The sequence below is a fragment of the Elephas maximus genome, chromosome 1, assembly GCF_024166365.1.
Source record: "Elephas maximus indicus isolate mEleMax1 chromosome 1, mEleMax1 primary haplotype, whole genome shotgun sequence".
Classification (NCBI taxonomy): Eukaryota; Metazoa; Chordata; class Mammalia; order Proboscidea; family Elephantidae; genus Elephas; species Elephas maximus.
The window spans coordinates 97,881,877-97,900,914 of NC_064819.1; the positions used below are offsets into that span (position 1 = coordinate 97,881,877).

Consider the following 19,038-nt stretch of genomic DNA (forward strand, 5'->3'; position numbering starts at 1 on the left):
TCTAGTCATCAGGTTGCCATCGACCAGAACGGACTCTTAGTCTATTTGTTCTATCAGATCCTAGTCTGTAGCAAAAGTCTAAGTGACCTAGTCAGTACCTTCCTTCTGGGGAAAACATGGCAACACTCTGAAAGTAGCCAAGTATTTAGGGATTCTGCTAGACACACGTGACTTCTTTATGTGTTGTTGACAGTTTCTTTTTTCCACTTAATTTTTTGTGTTGATTAATTTATATATTGTCTTTTCCTCTTGTTCATTGTTGTTGATTTTGTTTTTGCTGAGTCTTTATGTTTTTCTTGTGTTTTACTTTGATGCATAGGTTAGTCTCCTTTCTGGTTACCTTAATATTTACCCCTATTTTTCTAAGTTTAAACCTAACTTTTATTTCTTTATATCACCTTGACTTCCTCTCCATCTGACAGATGTATGACTACATTTTTTAGTCCCTGTTTATTGTTTTAATGTTGTCATCTTTTACATAATGACATTGCTGTTTCCCCATTTTGAGCGTTTTTTAATCTTGACTTATTTTTGTGATTTCCCTATCTGGATTGATCTCTGGTTGCTTTGTCCTGTGTTTCTAATCTTGGGTTGATATCTGATATTATTGATTTTCTAACCAGAGAACTCCCTTTAGTATTTCTTGTAGTTGTGGTTTGGTTTTTACAAATTCCCTAAACTTCTGTTTATCTGGAAATGTTCTAATTTCACCTTCATATTTGAGAGACAGTTTTGCTAGATGTGTGATTCTTGACTGGCAATTTTTTTTCCTTCATGGCTTTATATACGTCATCCCATTGCCTTCTTGCCTGCATGGTTTCTGCCGAGTAGTCCAAGCTTATTCTTATTGAATCTCCTTTATAGAAGACTTTTCGTTTATCCCTAGCCACTCTTAAAATTCTCTCTTTGTCTTCGGTTTTGGCAAGTTTGATTTTAATATGTCTCGGTGACTTTCTTTTGAGATCTACCTTATATGGAGTTTGATGAGCATCTTGGATAGATATTGTCTCATCTTTCACAGTATCAGGGGAGTTTCCTGCCAACAAATCTTCAACAGTTCTCTTTGTATTTTCTATTATCCCTCCCTGTTCTGGTACTCCAGTCACTCGTAGGTTATTCCTCTTGATAGAGTCCCATATGATTCTTAGGGTTTCTTCATTTTTTTTTAATTCTTTTATCTGATTTTTCTTCCAATATGTTGGTGCCAAGTTCTTTATCTTCAGCCTCACCAATTCTGCCTTCCATATCCTCCATTCTGCTCCTCTGACTTTCTACTGAGTTCTCTAATTCTGTAATTTTATTGTTAATCTTCCGAATTTCTGATTGCTGTCTCTCTGTGGGTTCTTGCAGCCTATTAATTTTTTCATTATGTTCTTAAATAAACTTTTTATTTTCTTCAACTGCTTTATCTGTGTGTTCCTTGGCTTGTTCTGCATTTTGCCTGATCTCCTGTAGAGTTCTGTATATTAATCTTTTGTATTCTACATTGGGTAATTCCAGGAATACATCTTCATCTGGAAGATTCCTTGATTCTTTATTTTGAGAGCTCCTTGAAGTGATCATAGTCTGCTTCTTTATGTGATTTGATATTGACTGTTGTCTCTGAGCCATCCGTAAGTTATTGTATTAGTTTATTTTATGTTTGCTTACTGTATCCTAGCTTCTTTGTTTTGTTCTGATATCCCCATATAGGCTTCTTGAGTGAGCTAGCTTGGTTATTTGTGCCTTTGAGGCTCTAACGTCCTGTCACCAGATAGCTAGAGCCGTTACCAGGTATATGAGCCTAGGAGTCCATTCACTTTTCTTGTATGGATTCAGCTCAGGTGTCCAGGTAGTTGGTTGTCCAGTGTGTGGTACAGGCTGTGTCCTACAGTCTTAGAGGGGCAGGGGTGATTGGTGTAGCCCCAGGTATGTGGTTGCAGCCGGGGATCACGCTCTGAACAAGGCAGGGGGCTGACAACAGTCCCCCATGTGTCTGTGAGGAAAGCGCATCCTTGTTCCCTAGAGCACACAGGTGGGTGGGTTCTTCAGCGGACCATGGGCACCCAGTGCTTTTGGTTGTAAGGACTGGGAGGCACACCTTATCCTTGGACCCCTGTCGCAGGTGGTTAGATGATGTGGATGGAGCTACCAGCCCTCAGGCCTCTGATGTGGGTAGGTGAGGACCCTGTTTAATAGGCAAAGTGGCATCAAACGTCAAAAACCCACCTCTCCACCACACAGCTGAAACAGTAGTATTCAGATCTCAAGCAGATAAACCGTTGCAGTCTGCCAACAAGGGCTTATTCTCCTGAAATGGGCCCACACAGGTCCATGCAGGGGTGAAAGGTATTCAAAGTCTACAGACCACTTGTGCCTGGACAGGAGCCAGTTCTGTCCAGAGCTCCCCAGTTTCGTTCAGCTGGCAGATTATCTTTCCCCCCAGTTAATTTATTCTTTCTCCAAGGCTGGAAGAATGGCTCAGGGTGCACAATTGGACCTATCTCAGGCCCAAGGAAATCGACAGCCACTGAAGCCAGCTTGGGGGCTGGGGGCATGGTAAAATAAACGCAAGTACTTTGCTTTTGTTAGACTGCTGTTCTTCTCTGCTTCCGAAGGTATGAGTAGACTGCGTGGCTCGCTGTCTGTCCCTGAGGAAATCACGTAGGGAACACTACCACCAGCCCTACTGTGATTGCTCCAGGGGATTGTGCTTGAGGGGTGCTGGTACCTGCTGAGTCAGGTCCAGCAACTCCTCGCCACTTCTGAGACGGCGTCTCTCCGTCCCCCGCTGCTCAGTCCGATTTCCTAACTTTGCTTTTGATGTTCAAGACTTCTCAGTTGTCATATATATAATCGCTTCACGTGTTTTTTCGGGTCTTTGTTGTTAGAAGGATCACCAGAAATATCTCACTGCTCCGCCATCTTGGCCCCACCTACGACACACGTGACTTCTGATGCTTCTGTAGTGACTAGACAGTTCAGGGCTTCCAGTCTTAATGGAACAAAGAAAGCAGAACAATCTGGGAAACTGGTACCCCCAACCACCTTCTCTGGGTCTGAGGACTGTGTCGAGTTCACGACTGCTCACGTGAGCTGTATTTTTCAGCCCTAATTTAAATGTTAAAATGTTATTATTCAGAAGCCCTTAAGATTCTCCGTGGATCATCGTGGTAATTAAAATGCAGCACAGAAGACCCCTTGCTCCAGCAGTTTGCAGGGTAAAAAGAAAATGAATACACAGAATGAATAAAGATTGAAAGTTGAAGGGGCTGGGGATTAGCACACTGGCGTGTCCTGGTCAGTAGAGCAGCTGGCCTTGATGTACAAGGAGAGCAAGAAACTGCCCTCACTGTGTCCCATTAGCATCTTGCTCATCTTCTAGAAGGGCAGATTGTAAGGAGTGCTGAGGGCAGTGTGTGAAGAGCATTGGAAGCTGTGTATTCTGCAGGTGGGAGCACAGTGCTTCCCATCAGAAGGAAGGTGCTCCCTGGGCACAAGGTTCATGCGTCTGCCTTTTCTAATGTATTTCCACTTCTCTTTAAGTCTGTCAAGGTCTCGCTTTTCCTTCAGCACTCAGCTCAAAGGCCACCTCTTCTGAAAAGCCTCTGGTTCCAAGTAATCATGTGTTCTTTTCTGTTGACCGTGCATTACCCTAAGAGCTTTCTTAAAGCATCTATTAATTTTTATCTGAATTCTAGTTTTTTCTATATATGCCAGTCTCCTCCAATAGTTGGTAAGCCCATTGAGGCAGTCTTGATGTCTTCATCTTTATCTTTCCTGAGTGTCCCATGAGAGCAGACACTATGTATACACTTACTGATGGAATGCATAATTACAATCACAGTTCTGGGACCTGTCTCAGAGTTTCTCACTTCAGCTCTCTCACCATATTACCTTCCTCCTGCTGTTGAGAGTTGTAAGAATGATGAAGATAATGGGTGTTTTACAAAGTCCTTTCATATGATAGAAGTGTGAGGAGGGGAGATATAGGGAGTAGTTTGTCTCATCTGCGAGCAGAATATGTTGAAATGGATCCTCTGTGGAGGATGATAACAACATCTATTCAGAGATGGACATGTGCCAGGCCTGGTTCTAGATGCTTAACACATATCATTTAATTCTCACAGTTCTATGAAATAAGTACTGTTAAGATCCTCAAGTTATAGATGCAGATACTGAGGCACAGAGAAGTTAAGTAATATGCTCAAGGTCTAGCTTTTAACTAGCACATTGTGTTTGTTAACACATAGTCCCTAAGAGACCGGGTATTATCCTGGCTTTGCAGAACGTAAGAACCATTGACTAGGTCTTTCTCTACTCATTGATTTGCCAGGAAATCTTGCCAGGAAACTTGAATATAGTTTTTTATGGGAAAGAAAACACTAGCTCCTGAGGTTCTCAGACCAGAAGAACTGGATGGTGCCTGGCTACCATTACCGAATGTTTTGATCAGGGACACGATAAATGGATCCTGATAGAATGGGAAAAAATGCGCAACAGAACTTCAAATTTCTAAAGAATCTAGACTTTCTGGATTTATTGAGGCTTGAGGAACTCCCAAGACTGTTGCCCTGAGATATACTTCAAACCTTGAGCCAAAACTATTCCCTTCAGTCATCTTTAAACTAAAAAACAGTTTAGCTCAAAAAGTAAAGAATGCCACCCATATGTATTAACACTCTTAAAATATCTGAATGAGGCAAAGGGACAACAGTAAGTGTAAGCATAAATGAGAAGTCTGGAGGGCAGTGAGTCTAAATTAATGGGGGTGAAACAACTAGAACAGAAATAACGAGAAGGTTGACACAACGTGAAGAATGTAACCAATGTCACTGAACAGTATGTGTAAAAATTGTTAAATGGGAGCATGCTTTCATGTGTATATTTTCATCAAAAATAAAATTTTAAAACAAAAAAGTCCTGAGGTTCTTAGATCTTGAGAAGCTTTTCAGATAAGATGTCTTTCCTAAGGAATTCCCTGGGCACGTTTTGTAATTACAGGAATTACGTCCTTTTCATGATCTCTTATATACTCCATACAACATTGGTGGACTGTGGTTTCCGTAATGGGATTATGGCCTTCAGAAATTCTTCCTCTCCACATACTTCCTTTCTCCATGAATTTCCACTCTTTCCTTCTGCCCATTTCTTCCCCCTGGCATCCATCTGGTATGAAGCTCTTGGCATCTCTCTTTTTTCATTGATGGCTGGCATGAATGGGTGGCTGTTTGACAGGGCCTCCATTGTCGGCTCCCACAATAGGAGTCTGGATTCTGGGCTCCACCCAGGCAGCATGAGTCAGGCTGGTTTCTCCTTCTGGGCTGTGGCGCTTTTCTTTTGTTGTCTTTTTTTCCCAAAACAATTGTTAAATAAGAAGCTGGAAGCTAATGCAAAGGAGTGGGAGCCTGTGCTCCTTTTACCAAAGTCTTGTATTCAAATGCAGTCAAAGGGACATTGCACCTTGGCCTTTATGGACCAGAATCGGTAGGAATTGGCCCATTAGAATATAGTTCCAGAGGTGGCGAATCTTGCAGCTTGGTTGACTCTATCAGCCTCTCCAGGGAAGTGCTTTGGCTTTTCCCACTCTAATATGGTCATGTAACATCCTCCTTGTGTTCCCACCATGCAACACCACACTGCGGCTTTGTTCCAGCTGCCAGTTGTCATACATGATATCCACAGCCATGAAGTCATAGCTTCCCAGGGCCTGAGTTAAGCTGTGTGGAACTCCTATGAACTCAGCATTTCTTTTTCCCTAGAGAAATGGTTGCAATTGTTCAGTGCTTGGACCTGACCTTTGGGGTGTGGGGTTTGTGAGCTGGGGGTGTGAAAGTTCTGAAGTGGTCAAGTGTAGAGGAGGGAGAAGCCAAAGTTCATACTTCTGGGCTCCTGAGGATAAGTAACCAGAGCCATAAAGTGGAGCTAATTGGCTGCCCCCTCTGCAGCCTCTATAGACTTGCCAAAAGCTGAACAGACTGTGGAGACTGAACCACTCTTCTTAAGAGGGTGGGGTTAATTGGGCTCTGTCCCTGCTGGAACTTCAGGGAGACAGGCTCACTATGAGAGCTGGTTGTTAGAATCCTTCCTTAAAGGCTGTCTGGGAAGAACCAATGTTGCGGACACTAGCATCTGGCATCGTACATGGGCAGTGGAAACTGTTTAGTACACCATCTCTGTGAAGTGCTGCTCATTCAGCTTCCTTCCTCACCTGACTATCCTATTCACTTGTGGAACTGAGCTTCAGGAAGGGGCCTTGGGGCTACAGGCATGATGATGAGGGAGAGTTGATGCTATCTAGGCAACAACAGGAAAGCCAGGCAGGCAGAACTCTGCAGCACCCCCTGAGGGGGGAATGTTTAATGTCATGGTATGGTGGAGACATGGGGTCTCCTCAGTATCCTAACATAGAAGGGATTTTAAAGATTATGCAGTCCAACCCACTTATTGTAGAAACTGAGACCTGGCAAGATGCAGCCACTGCCAAGGCCACACAGCTAGAGAACAGCAGAGCCAGGACCAGGACCAGGTCTCAGACCCCTAGGTTAAAGTTTTTTTTCCCACTACCCTTGGGCAAACCACTAAAGCCCTGTGGGCCTTAGATTTCTCCTCAGTAAAAATAGTTGAGCTCCACCCTTCCAGTTCTAAGACTGTGATTTCACGAATAGTTCTTGGGAGCTTTGGGCAAAATGGGCAAACATTTGGTGTATGTACCACAGATTCACACTTACAGAGAAAATAAAGTTGAGTATTAGCTTTGGAATGCAAGCTGGTGCTGGACAGGGGGTGTATCTACCCTGATGATGTGGGTTAAAATGTTTTATGGGACTGAGTTCATGCGGGGAGAGCCCCTGGGTGTCCCTGTAGTGCTGGTGTTGAGCTCTGATTTGGTCAGTTATGCTGCTTCAGGGCAGAGGTATTTGGTATCTTGGGTGAGTGTACAGTAGTCATTGGCCTCCTGAGCCAGTAGTGTCAGGTTTCTGGGATGTTAGGGAGGTCTTGAAAGAACTGCAACTGTCTCTTGGCATTGACAGATTAGACCATTTTCCTTTCAGTGGATCAACTAAGGTTAAACTTAAACAAATATGAGCAGCTGGGAGGCTTTGGAAGGAGTGAGATGTGAACATTCTCAAAAAAAAAAAAAAGAAAAGCCTGTGCTCCCTGAGGGAGGAAGGATGAGGCGTGGAGCTCTGAACAGCCCCCCTATGAGGAAGGAAGCAGCGATTTCTCTGCTGTTTTGTTTTGCACTTTCAGTAGAGGAATTCCAGAAGTCGCAGGTTGTGGATCATGACCTCCATTTTTGTTTTTTCCCTGTCGCTGCTTGCCAGAGGAAGGGAGGGCGGGTGCCCGTAAATAACACTTTGGCCTTTATGGAAATGTATCGGATGTTCCAGGAGTGAGTCTCTCTGGCCTGTGCTTGCTGGCAGGCGCTCTGGCTCTCACTCTCAGTCTCTCACTTGTGTTCTTGTTCACTCGCTCTCTCCTCTCTGGTGTCCTTTCTGTAGGATATAGTTAGCACTTCTCCTCGCCTTATATAGCAAGGTCTGGTCGTTACTGTTAACAGAAATCTAACAACAGGGAAGGCTGCCAGATAGCATTCATCAGGCCAGTGTTTGGAATTTCATAAATGCTCCGACTTTGGGTACAAATGGAACGTTAAGAACAATACGGAACTGTTTTCTTCCTTCCTCTCTCTCCCTGTGTCCCTCTCTCCCCTCCCCAGCCTGCCCAGCTTCTCTTTCTCTGTTTTTGAATCCCTCTGCCCTGCCGTACACTCGCTGCCTTGGAACTTGGTTGAGTTTTGCCACATTTAATTTTTTATTTCTCTGTCTCTCCGTCCACTCCAAGACCACAGGCGGAGCAACAGCAGCCGGAGCCAGGACTCTGCGGAGGGGCAGGACGGCCAGGTCCCAGAGCAGTTCTCAGGTCTCCTCCACGGCTCCTCCCCAGTGTGCGAGGTTGGGCAGGACCCTTTCCAGCTGCTCTCTGCCACTGGCCAGGGCAATCCAGAAGAGTCCCCGCAGCAGGGTGCCTGCCACGAGGCCAGCATGCAGCTGGAGGAGTCGGGCGTGCACACTCCTGGAGCCTCCCAGCCCAGTACCCTGGACCAGAGTATGAGAGTGGGCTACCCTGCAGGCCTGCCCACCGCCAACAGCCAATCGCACCCCGAAACTTTGACTCACACGGCATCTCCGCACCCTGGTGGTGCCGAGGAAGAAGGAGACCGGAGCGGGGCCAGGAGCCGAGCCCCTCCCACCAGCAAACCCAAAGCTGAACTCAAACTCAGCCGTAGCTTGTCCAAGTCAGACTCTGATCTCCTGACCTGCTCACCCACAGAGGACGCCACAATGGGGAGCCGGAGCGAGTCCTTGTCCAGCTGCAGTATTGGGAAGAAGAGGCTGGAAAAGTCACCCTCCTTTGCCTCGGAGTGGGATGAGGTAAGACTGACGTGATGTCACAGAGAGCTGGGCTGGCTGAGCCCACCACAGTTCCCCTGTGTGCCGACTCCCGGGATCAGGGCCAGGGTTGCCCTGGTTCCTTTGCATCATGACCAGTGTGTCTCTGACAACTGTGAGGCAGGCAAGCAAAAGTAGTTGAGGCAGGAGATCTTACTGCCTGGGTCACAGAGGACATAACCATTAATGGTTAAACTTAAGGGTGGAGGCCCCAACTGAGCAGGGCTGAGGGAGGGGCAGTTCCTAGAAATGACATGCTGTTTGAAAATATTTGGATTCATTGAGAGAGTCGTGGTCACCCTGAAGATGCTTAAGAAGAGTTAAAGTACTTCCTATGAGTCCTTCAGGAGGAAGGAGGAAGATCCGGGTTAGCTGTAGGAGAGGGGGACTTTGAGAAAAGCTGCTGAAAGGGGAGCAAAAAGACTTTTCTCCTCCTCTCTCTTCCATGACTATTCATACTGTGTTCCCCTGGAAGACCAAGTGCCTCTCCCGACAGAAGTGTCCGGCCCATCCCACATTCCTGGGTTGGTGAGGCAGTGGGCTAGGAGGCTCAGGAAACAAAGAGACATTAGTGAGGAGAAAGGCTTTGGAGTGTGAAATCCAGGTTCCTTTCATTACCATTGTTATGGAATGGTTGGAAGTACGTTTACTCAAATATTTTTCAGTGACCTGTGACATGTATTACTAGGCAGAAGAATGTGTTTCTCAAAGGCTGGTAAACACTCAGGGAATGTTAAAATGCTACCCTTGCAAGCTTCTTGCTAGAGGACGCTGCCTTTGAAGTGGACTGGGTCCGTCTCCCAAGAACATTTTCAAGAGATGAATTTAGCTCTGCATGAGGAGGGGAACAGTACAGCTGACATGTCCATTTGGACAATCTGTAGACTAAATGCCCTACCCAACTCTATTTGGGTTGCAGCTGCAAAGTTATGTAAACCAAACCCAGTGTGGGAACGGGGCCTGGGCAATTCTTCCAGCACAGCTCTCTCCCGATAAGATGAGGCTTGGGACCCTGTTAGTCAGGGTCAGAGGAATCCTTTGCAAAAGAAGATTTTCACTGTTTAGTAAACAAAGATTGGGTGAGCCAAAACTGGATGCCAGCAGCATAAGGAAAAATCTATATGAGGGTGATAGCTCTTGGCCCCTGTAGGAATGTGCACTCTATGTTTGTTTTTCAAAACAGAGTTTTACTGATTCACACTGAAGTATAGGACAAGGCAATGTAAGAGTATGAGGCCGTTTAAGAGGAAGCTGAAGATAAGTGCGGTATGCTCTGAAGTGGCAGAGGGGCAGGAGGCATCAGGAAAGATCCCAGAGAAGTAGACCTTGATGTGGAATTAAAGAACCAAGTGTTTTGCCAAAAACCAAATTGAAGCTAGTGGGATGAAGAAAGGGGTCTGGCCCATGGAAAGAACAGCATGAGCAAAAACAGCATGGAGTTGGGAGAGCTTAGGTCATTTGCTTTCTCTATAGTATGGAGTTTGTATAAACCTGTTGCCATTGAGTCAATTCCGACTCATAGCAACTCTGTAGGACAAAGTAGAACTGCCCCAGAGCGTTTCCAAGGAGCGGCTGGTAGATTTGAACTGCCAGCCTTTTGGTTAGCAGCCAAACTCTTAACCACTGCCCCATCAGGGCTCCAGAGTTTGTATAGGGGGGAGTAAGAATTAAGGGTAGAAGGTGAGATTGGGACCAGACAGTGAGAGGGCCTTAAACATGAGGCCAGGAAGTGAATATGAATACTGGATTTGACAGGCATTATCTCAGAATCCTTCAAATGAGCTGAAAGAAAGCGTTCTCCCAAAAGTAGAGGACAGTCTCCGAAATGGAAATAACGCTGGTGCCTCTTTAAGCGCGGCCCTCATTCTCTTCTCTTCTCTGGAACCACTCTCCTATCACTCGGGATGTTTGTAAACCAATCTAACAAATTACCTGTTGTTTATGCCTCCTTTTCCTGAACACCCTCCCCCTCCCTGAGGGTTTAGTAGTGCTAGGTGGTTCTTCACAAGATGTCCTTGCCCTGTTAACATGCAGCACTGCCAGGCAGCCTTACAGGCTTCGCCATTTCCTCCTGAAGAAGAAACGTGAACTTACTGAGGCACAGCCCGGCATAATTCAAGTTGGCTGTTTGGGCCAATAAACTGGTTGTCTCTTGGCATCTTAATGTGAGAGGAGGTTCATGTGCAGGTAGAGACTGCAGGTGGGTAGAGTAGAACCAGGGCTGTTTGAGGTCTGGGTACCTGGGCCAGTTCTGTAGTGCAGTTAAGACCAACATTTAAAAAAGAAAAAAAAAAATAAATAAAGGCAATTGAAGTCTCAGTGGAAAGAATTCAGAAGATTAAGCTTTGTTTGCATAATAAACATTGGCGAAACCCTTTATGTGTACCTTTCAACATGGCTTTTGAGTCATTACACTTAGTGTTTGTGGCTATCTCTATCTGAAGAGAAACTTCAGCAGCTTTCTTCTCTGGTGATTGGCCCAGAGCTTTGGCACTCTCTCCCGGAACAGGGCATTACTTAATGCTGCTCCCCACCCTACCCCTGACCAGTGCCTGCCGGCTGCTTTGCCGTATCCTGTGCTTGATGACTTCTCCTTGTTGTCATTAGATCCCCAGGAGGTGGGGAGAGCTGCTGTGAAGGAACTTGGGCCCAGCTCAACTCTGCACTGTGAGGCCTAGGGAGGGTGGGAAAGGCTCTAGGGCCTGGGCAGCTGTGATCACTGCACGGATGGTGTTGCGTGTGAGTCTGCCAGGCTACTCCTAGAAGGCACTGTGGGGTAGCTGTCAGGGCTCCGGCTTAGGGATCAGCAGATTGGTTTTGAGTCCAAGCTCCACCATCTACCTTGGTGCATGGATGGCCTCGTGAAGCCTCGGTTTTATGATGCTTATTCATAAAACAGAGGCAGTCAAATCTGTTTCATAGTTGTTTCACCAATGCGAGAAGATGGGTTTAAGTACCTCACACAGTTCCTAGCATGCAAAAGGTGTTGATATTGTTATTGTGCCTGGAGCCTTGGAGAATGGAAACTGAGGCCTGAGGTATCTTCAGACCTTAAGAAAGGCAGAACTCTTTGAGAGAGGTCCTCCGGGGTCAGGTGGTGGTGGAAACAGTGGAGTACAAGCCTTTCAAACTGTGATCCTCCTGCAAGGCTCTGCCCCACCCCGGAGACGAAAGCCCCAGCCTGGAAAAGTAGGGCAGGCACCTCCCATTGTCCTTCTTTGAGAAATTAATGAGCTTTTCTGCCTAACTCCGAGAAAAGGAGAGAGGTTAGAGAGAGCTGTGCTGCAGCCCTCTCTACTATTTATTTTTCAAAAGTGTTGGTCTTTGTGAATGGCCAGCAGTGGATACTTGATTGGTGGGTTGTTTGGGAAGATGTTTTTTATAGTTGGGCAACATGCACAGGTAGTGGGTTTGGGGCTCACTTTCTCCCGTACAGACTGCTCCTTACAGTAGGTTAATTAGTCTGGACAAAATGACTTCTGAAAGGTGGCCTGGTTAAGGTAAACCTCTGAGATGGCATCCATTAGTGACATTAGCATTCTCCCTATTTCCTATTATATTTTTGGTAACAAAGAAGTAATAGAATTTGCCTTTAAAAGAGTACAGCCTAAGAGGAGATCTAAATCCAAACTTCAGGAGATATTTTCTCTGTTCTCCAGTCCAGTCAAAGCACTCTTTGTTGTCCTACTGATCTCTAGGGCATAGCAGAAATTACAAACTGAGAAGCTGCACAGAAATAAAACTTTAAAAACATATAAGTAAGAAGTGGGAAAGTCACCTACATTCCTCTACACATAGTTGACCTCTGCCAACATTTGGATGTATATCCAAATTTGGGAGTCTTAGATATTTATTGACTTATAATTTGCATTTCTTACCTCATTTCTACGTATTGTGGATATCTTACCACGGCAATGTCAATGAGGTCTGCATTCAGATCCATCTCAGCTAGTGCTGCTGTAACACAAATACTACACGTGGGTGGCTTTGAAGAACAGAAATTTGTTTTCTCAGTTTTCTAGTTCTAAAGGCTGGAGGCTAAAAGTCCAAATCAGGGTCTTGGCCGTGTTGGTTCCTTCTGTGAGCCTCTCTCCTAGTTTCTGGTGTGCTGGCGATCCTTGAGGTTCCTTTGCTTTCAGACGATCCTCACATGCCCTCTGTCTTCCCCTGTGTGCCCACATCTGGGTCTAATCTGCTCTTTTTATAGCTCAGAAGTGGTTAGGTTTAGGATAGGCCCTACACTGCCATGGCCCCATTAACATAACAAACAGGACAACATCCACAGATACAGGGGTTAGGATTCTAACACATGTTTTGGGAGAACATAATTCAATCCATAACAAGATCTTTATTCTAAAAGGCTTAGTATGCTGTTATACTGTAATATCATAAGGTTGGTTGGTTGTTTTTTACACCATCCTCCAATTGTTGGATACTGTGCAGGGTATTATCTGCCCTACAGCCCCATTCCCTACTCTTCTATGTGTGCCCCAGGAAGCTGACCTGTATGGGCTACATGAATAGGCCAAGGGAATCTTGGATTAGCTGTGCCCCTCTACTGGAGGCCCCCACTCCTGTGAGGTGGTCCTGTCCCCATAGCTGCTGTCTGTGGGTTCTGGTAACCAGTCCCTTCCTTTGACCCCTGAGGTCTGGGCACCTGGCTCTGACTAGTTCTCGGGTACTACACTACCCCTTGCTGCTCTGCCTCAACCCTGTTCAAACCTGGGTAAATAATCCCTTTACTAAACTCTCAATTGCCCAGTTCGAGTGTGCCATCTTTTTCCTGCCAGGACCAGGCGCAGCCCAGACCATTTTTGGCACTGTTTCTATCAGCTCTAAGCAAGTCTCGGTGGCTGTGTGCTGGAGCAGTAAGCATGGCTTTTGCGTGTAAATTGTGAATTAATCTTCATTGGCAAATGAACCAGAAGGCTTGGATGTTCAGGGTGCTGGGAAGCAGAAGACATTCATCACTTGACTTGAAGCATTTCCCACTTCAGCTATAGAGAGACCTGTTTTCCCTTCCACCAAGTCAGCGGTGCCGCCAGCATTTCAGCTGTGTGTTCCTGTGTTAGGATCCTCTTAAATGTATTTTCATCCTCTGTCCCTACACTGTCTGATGCACCCACAAGTACACACACACAACAGCAGCAATTAATGCCTGAAATAAATACCTTATAAGAAGAACAAAAATAACTTTCTGGTCAGATTGTGGTTTGAATGTATAAAAAGTCTGTGGGGTCAGATAGGTCTCTCACATCCATACCTTTGAATGGGATTGAAGCTTACGAAAGAGAAAGCCACAGAAGACCGCTTGTCTACTTAGCATAAACATTTAAGTCATTTAAAACTTGGCTAAAGGCTTAAGTGATAAATGTGTTTTGTAATCAGCTTTCATAAATATTAAACAAGTGGTAAATGGGTGAAGCGCAGAGACTTGCTTTGTATGCATTTTGCATAAGCTGAGAATAATTTCTGGTCAGGGATCTTGGAAATGTCCTGGTTTCATCTGAAATAATAATTGAGGGGGTCCATCAGCTCTTGAGTTCCTTGATGAGAAGTGAAGTAGCAGCAGCAGGGAAGGCACCCTTCCAGGCCAGGTCCCAGACACCTTGCCCTTTCCAACACAATGTCCAGTTACAGGCATGATGTCATCAGGAGAAAAGCTGATTGGTTCATCTCCACAGAGGCTTTGCGTGCTTTTAACCCTTGAGGGTTGGATGTGCAAGAAGAGGACTGACATATATGTAAAATAAAGAGATTTGGTGTTGAGTTTCCATTGATAATGGCTAAGCTTCCCACACCATGTTCTGTAGTATGTATTGTTCTTTATTATCTAAACAAGCATGCTGTGTAGTCCCTTCTGCTGAGCAAAGCCCTCCCACTCTAAACAAGAATGTGACACTCCTACCCCTGGGACAAACTGGAGCCTGAGTGTCTATTTAAGTTGCTTCCCAATATATACAGGAGCCACAACTTTTGTCCTAGATGAAACACCCTTCAAATACCCATTGGTTTTAAGTGGTCTAGTAAGAGTTTAGCCTTTCTAGCTGATAAAGCCAAGTGATTTTTGTTAGCCCAGGTTAAAAACAATATATGTGGGCATTTCCATTAGCCTTGGTGCTAACAGAAGAAACTCCACAGTGTTGTGAATAAGCTGGGGTTTTGGAAACCTGGCTCTGCAGTTAACTAGCAAGGAGAAGACCAGCGTGTTCAACCCCCAACTCCCACCCTACCCCACCCCACCCCACCCCACCCCACCGCCTCTCTGTTACACCCCTGGAGTCTGGGAGCCTTTTATCTTCTTCGTCACTTTCATGCTTTCCTCTGCTTCTCCGGGATTTTCTTGCTGCTGCTGTTTCTATCTTTTCTCGTTCTGCTTCTTTCTTTTCTTTTTTATTTTTTCTCCTTTGCTCTTTCTCCTCTTTTCATCTCTGCTCTTTCCTGTCTGTATACCCTTTTCCTCCTTACTTTTCTCATTTATTTCTCCTTTTCATTCTTATTTTTACTGGTGGAATCGAGCACAGGCTTTTCTAATATAGCCTTTCCTTCTCAGCCCTCTCCTCCAGAGGGTTTGTTCTTTTATGTTCTCTTTTTAACATTTTTGCCACTGTTTACCCATTTTTCTATTTTCACTTCCCCTACCCCGCCGCACCCACTGCCTGCCTGCAGTTCATTCATAAACAGTCTAGTTTCTTTAGCCACATCAAGAGAGACACCATCAAGCACCATGTACGGATTTTGTGGTATGTGGAAATTGCTAACAATATGAAAATTTCCTATTCCCCTGCTCCCCCCCCCCCACCGGCACTTTTTCTGTTGTTGTTATTTTATTTCTTTTTTCTTTTCTTCTGTGCTACTAGACCCAAAGTGCATATGGATGCTGAGAATCACAGAAAGAAACATTTTCTGGGACATTCTGTATGTTTATATACTTTGATTTATGTTTGTATACTTTGGTTCTGGGTTTGAATCTTTTCTTTCTATTTTTCTAGAAAGTAGCATCAGTAGAATGCAGACTGAATGATTTTATATAATTTAGGGCCTTGCGTTTGGGAGACCCAATTTCAGTTCCTGACCAATACACTTCACGTGTAACCACCACCCGTCTGTCAGGGGAGGCTTACATGTTGCTATGATGTTGAACAGGTTTTAGTGAAGCTTCCAGACTAAGACAGACTAGGAAGAAAGGTCTGGTGATCTACTTCCAATTATCAGCCGGTGAAAACCCTGTGGATCATCACAACTGTTCAGTCTACAGGCAGTCATGGGGGTGGCACAGGACCAGGCAGCATTTTGCTCCGTTGGGGCATACTCTGATGACGACTCCACGCCAGTGGGTTTTTTTTTTATGGGTCTGATGGCAGCTAAAACAACAACAGTTCATCTTATATTGTTTCTAAGCATCTGTGTCTTAGAAACAAGTAGGATATATTCACATAATTGGCAATAATATAAAGTATATTTTTATTACAATTACTCATTTATTTAATTTATTGAATACCTGCTGTGTCCCAGGTACTATTCTAAGTACTGGGGATACAACAGTGAACTGAAAAAGGACACAAATCCCTGACATTCTAGAAAGGTAAAGGGGAAAGAGAAGTATGAGAAGATAAGTAAAGTTTATAATATGCTAGTTAGTGTTAAGAGTGCTAAAGAGAAAAATAAAGCTGAGAAAAGAGATAGAGAATATGGGGGGGTGGGCAGGGTGGGAAATTACAGTAAGGTGGGGCAGCCAGCGAAGACCCCTTTGAGAAGGCAGCAAAAGAGCAAGCCATGCAGGTAGAGGCGGGAAGGTGGCATATGAAGTTATTGAGCTACTTTCCCTGCTTGCAATTTAATTTCTCCTCTAAGAGAAATTTAAAACTCCATTCAGCACCGTGTTACAAATACACCTTACTGCTTAAAGTTTACTTCTTTTCCCTTTCTCTTTAGCCACTGTTGGTGCCTGCCTCTTTTCTTATCTTTGTTGTTGTTTTCCTGATTGTTTTCCTTTTAAACAGTGTTGGGTGACTTTAAACACAGATGTTCTCTTTTGATGCCCCCAGGTGAGTAGCCAGTGGGTAAGAAGAACATTGGTGGGCTGTAGATGCTGAGCAGGGCCAAGATGCTTAGCCAGTCTCTCCAAGGCATTCTGTTCTGCCTTCTCATGAGCTCTAATGACCCAGTCTCTGGCGCCACAGGGACCACCTGTCCATAAGTCAAGGCAGCCTGTTTATTTGTCTGGACAGGTGGAAAACTGCCTGAGCTCACTAGGGGCCTACAAATGACAATTTGTCTGGCATTCTGTTCTTGGCTGTCCTAATTTAAACAGTCAGAAAGGCATGTAAACTCAGTTGAAATGTTATGGTCTGTGTAAACACTCTTGTTCCTTTCCACTTTGGAACTAGTTATTTTCAACAGAACCTCCCTAAAAATTGCAGGAGTGCCTTGTGTCTGTTACGCAACGGACCTGTAGTCCTGGGTTTTTCTGCTGGGGGAACACCGTCCCTCCCTGACACCCTGAAGGTGGATGATCCTAGAGAGCTTTATCTTCAGGTGCTAGCTAAGCCCTCTGTGCTGACCCCTAGGACAGTGAAGGGAACGCTGTGGAACTTGAGGTGCAGTGGCGGGAGTGGCCTCCTGCCTGTTATGTGGCAGTTCAGGGGTGAAAATCTCCCAACTCTAAGATCTTGAGCTGCCTATGTGCCCTTAGAGGGAATATTAGTCTTTAACAACCTCCACATCGGACTGATTATAGAAATCCAGGCAAAGCCAACCTGGGAAATAGCATGTTTGTACCCCGGGGATTAAAAAAAAAATTATTATAATATCTGAACATGGCAGAAATTTAAAAGGTGTCAAGGAATATGTGGTGAAAAATCTCCCTCCCCTTCCTCCAGTTCCCTCAGATATTGTTCCTCTCCCCAGCCTTTTTATGTATCCTCCAGAAATACATAAGCATATAAGGAGTCTAGAAACCCTGGTGGCATAGTGGTTAAGAGCTATGGCTGCTAACCAAAAGGTCAGCAGTTCAAATCCACCAGGCGCTCCTTGGAAACCCTATGGGGCAGTTCTACTCTGTCCTCTATGGTCGCTCACTATGAGTTGGAATTGACTTGTTGGCAGTACGTGTTTTTACGGGTTATAAGCAGTCTGGGGTGTGCAAGTTGTTTGTAATCAGCTGCAAACCTAAAGATTGGTGGTTTGAACCTACCCAGTGGCTCTGCAGAAGAAAGGCCTGGCAAACTGCTTCCATAAAGATTGCTGCCCAAAAACCCTATTAGGCAGTTCTCCTGTGTAACACATGGTGTCGCTGTGAGTTGGGGGCCAACTCCATAGCACCTAACAACAACAGGCATTTCAGTCATGTTATGTATTTTTTCTTTTTAAGATAATGTTATAAATGTTGCCCTGTACCTTTTTTTCCATTTAAAATATTTCAAAAATTATTTTTATTAAGTACATGAAGAGTTTCCTTTTCTATTTTATAGTTTCTAGTATTTCATAATTTTAAAAGTTCCCTGTAGATGGGTGTTTTGGATATTACCAAGCTTTTACTAATTAAAAGGAATACTCTAATGCATATCTCTATACAAAGTCATTTTAAGGTAAATTTCTAGAAGCTGAACAACTGTGTAAAGGGTTTGTGCATATTAAATGTACTCTCCCACCCTCAGGGTATAACGGGAACCTGTTTCTCTACATTCTCACAAACATGGGAGTGGTCAGCTTTTAATGACTTTTTGATTAACAGATTGGTAATACTAGATGGCGAAGTCGTTAAATCCTTTGGTTGCTAACTGAAAGGTTGGCAGTTCGAATTCACTAGCCACTCCTTGGGAGAAAGATGTGGTAGGCAGCTTCCGTGAAGATTTACAGCCGCGGAAACCCTACGGGGCAGTTCTATTCTGTCCTATGGTGTCGTGATGAGTCGGAAAGTACGTGTTGGTAATGGGTTTTGTTTTAATGTTATTTTGGTGTAGTTTGAAATTGTGTTTCTTATTATGAGTGAAATTGACATCTTCTGATATGTTTAAAAACCACTGTATTTCTTTTTCTGGGTTCTGCTTATCTTTTTCCTTTTTCTCTTTTTGTTATTATCTCCTTCTTACTCTTTTTTTTTTTTTTTTACTCATTTGTAGCAGCTTTTTATAGTTGAAGAGATTACTCCTTTATTTATGATACGAATCATCTTTTGGTTTTGTTTATGGTGTTTTACATTTTATTTTACCACGTAGAAATTAAAATTTTTTATGTAGTTGAATCTATCAATCTTTTCTTTAATAACCTCTAGATTTTGTGTCTTAAATTAAAAAGACCTTCCCCACTCTAAGATTACAAATAATCTCCCCCCCCACCCCCAGTACTTTTATGGTTTCAATTTTCAGGTTTAAATCTTTGTTTTTTTTCTGGCATTTATTTTTATATAAAGGGTGATAAGCATCTTGATTTGTGTGTGTGTGTGTGCTTTAGCTGAAAGTTTATAGCTGAAGTTAATTTCTTATACAAAAATTTATGCACATATTGTTATGTGACACTAGTTGCTATCCCTATAAGGTGACAGCACATTCACCCTTTCCACCCGGGGTTCCACGTGTTCATCCAACCAGATCGTGTCCCT

General features: G+C 44.2%; 1 protein-coding gene across 16 annotated transcripts in view; it reads left to right on the top strand.

The window, feature by feature from the left end:
• The window catches only part of ANKS1A (ankyrin repeat and sterile alpha motif domain containing 1A), a 201,045-nt gene that overhangs the window by 116,373 nt on the left and 65,634 nt on the right, over nucleotides 1–19,038 (top strand). For 15 of the 16 annotated variants that reach the window (XM_049889300.1, XM_049889257.1, XM_049889383.1 and 12 more), the window contains one exon: nucleotides 7,828–8,417. In XM_049889300.1, the coding sequence (XP_049745257.1) occupies nucleotides 7,828–8,417 (590 nt within the window). Of the gene's footprint in view, nucleotides 1–7,144; nucleotides 7,257–7,827; nucleotides 8,418–19,038 lie in introns of those variants that run through there. The other variant, XM_049890299.1, reaches the window with a different exon arrangement.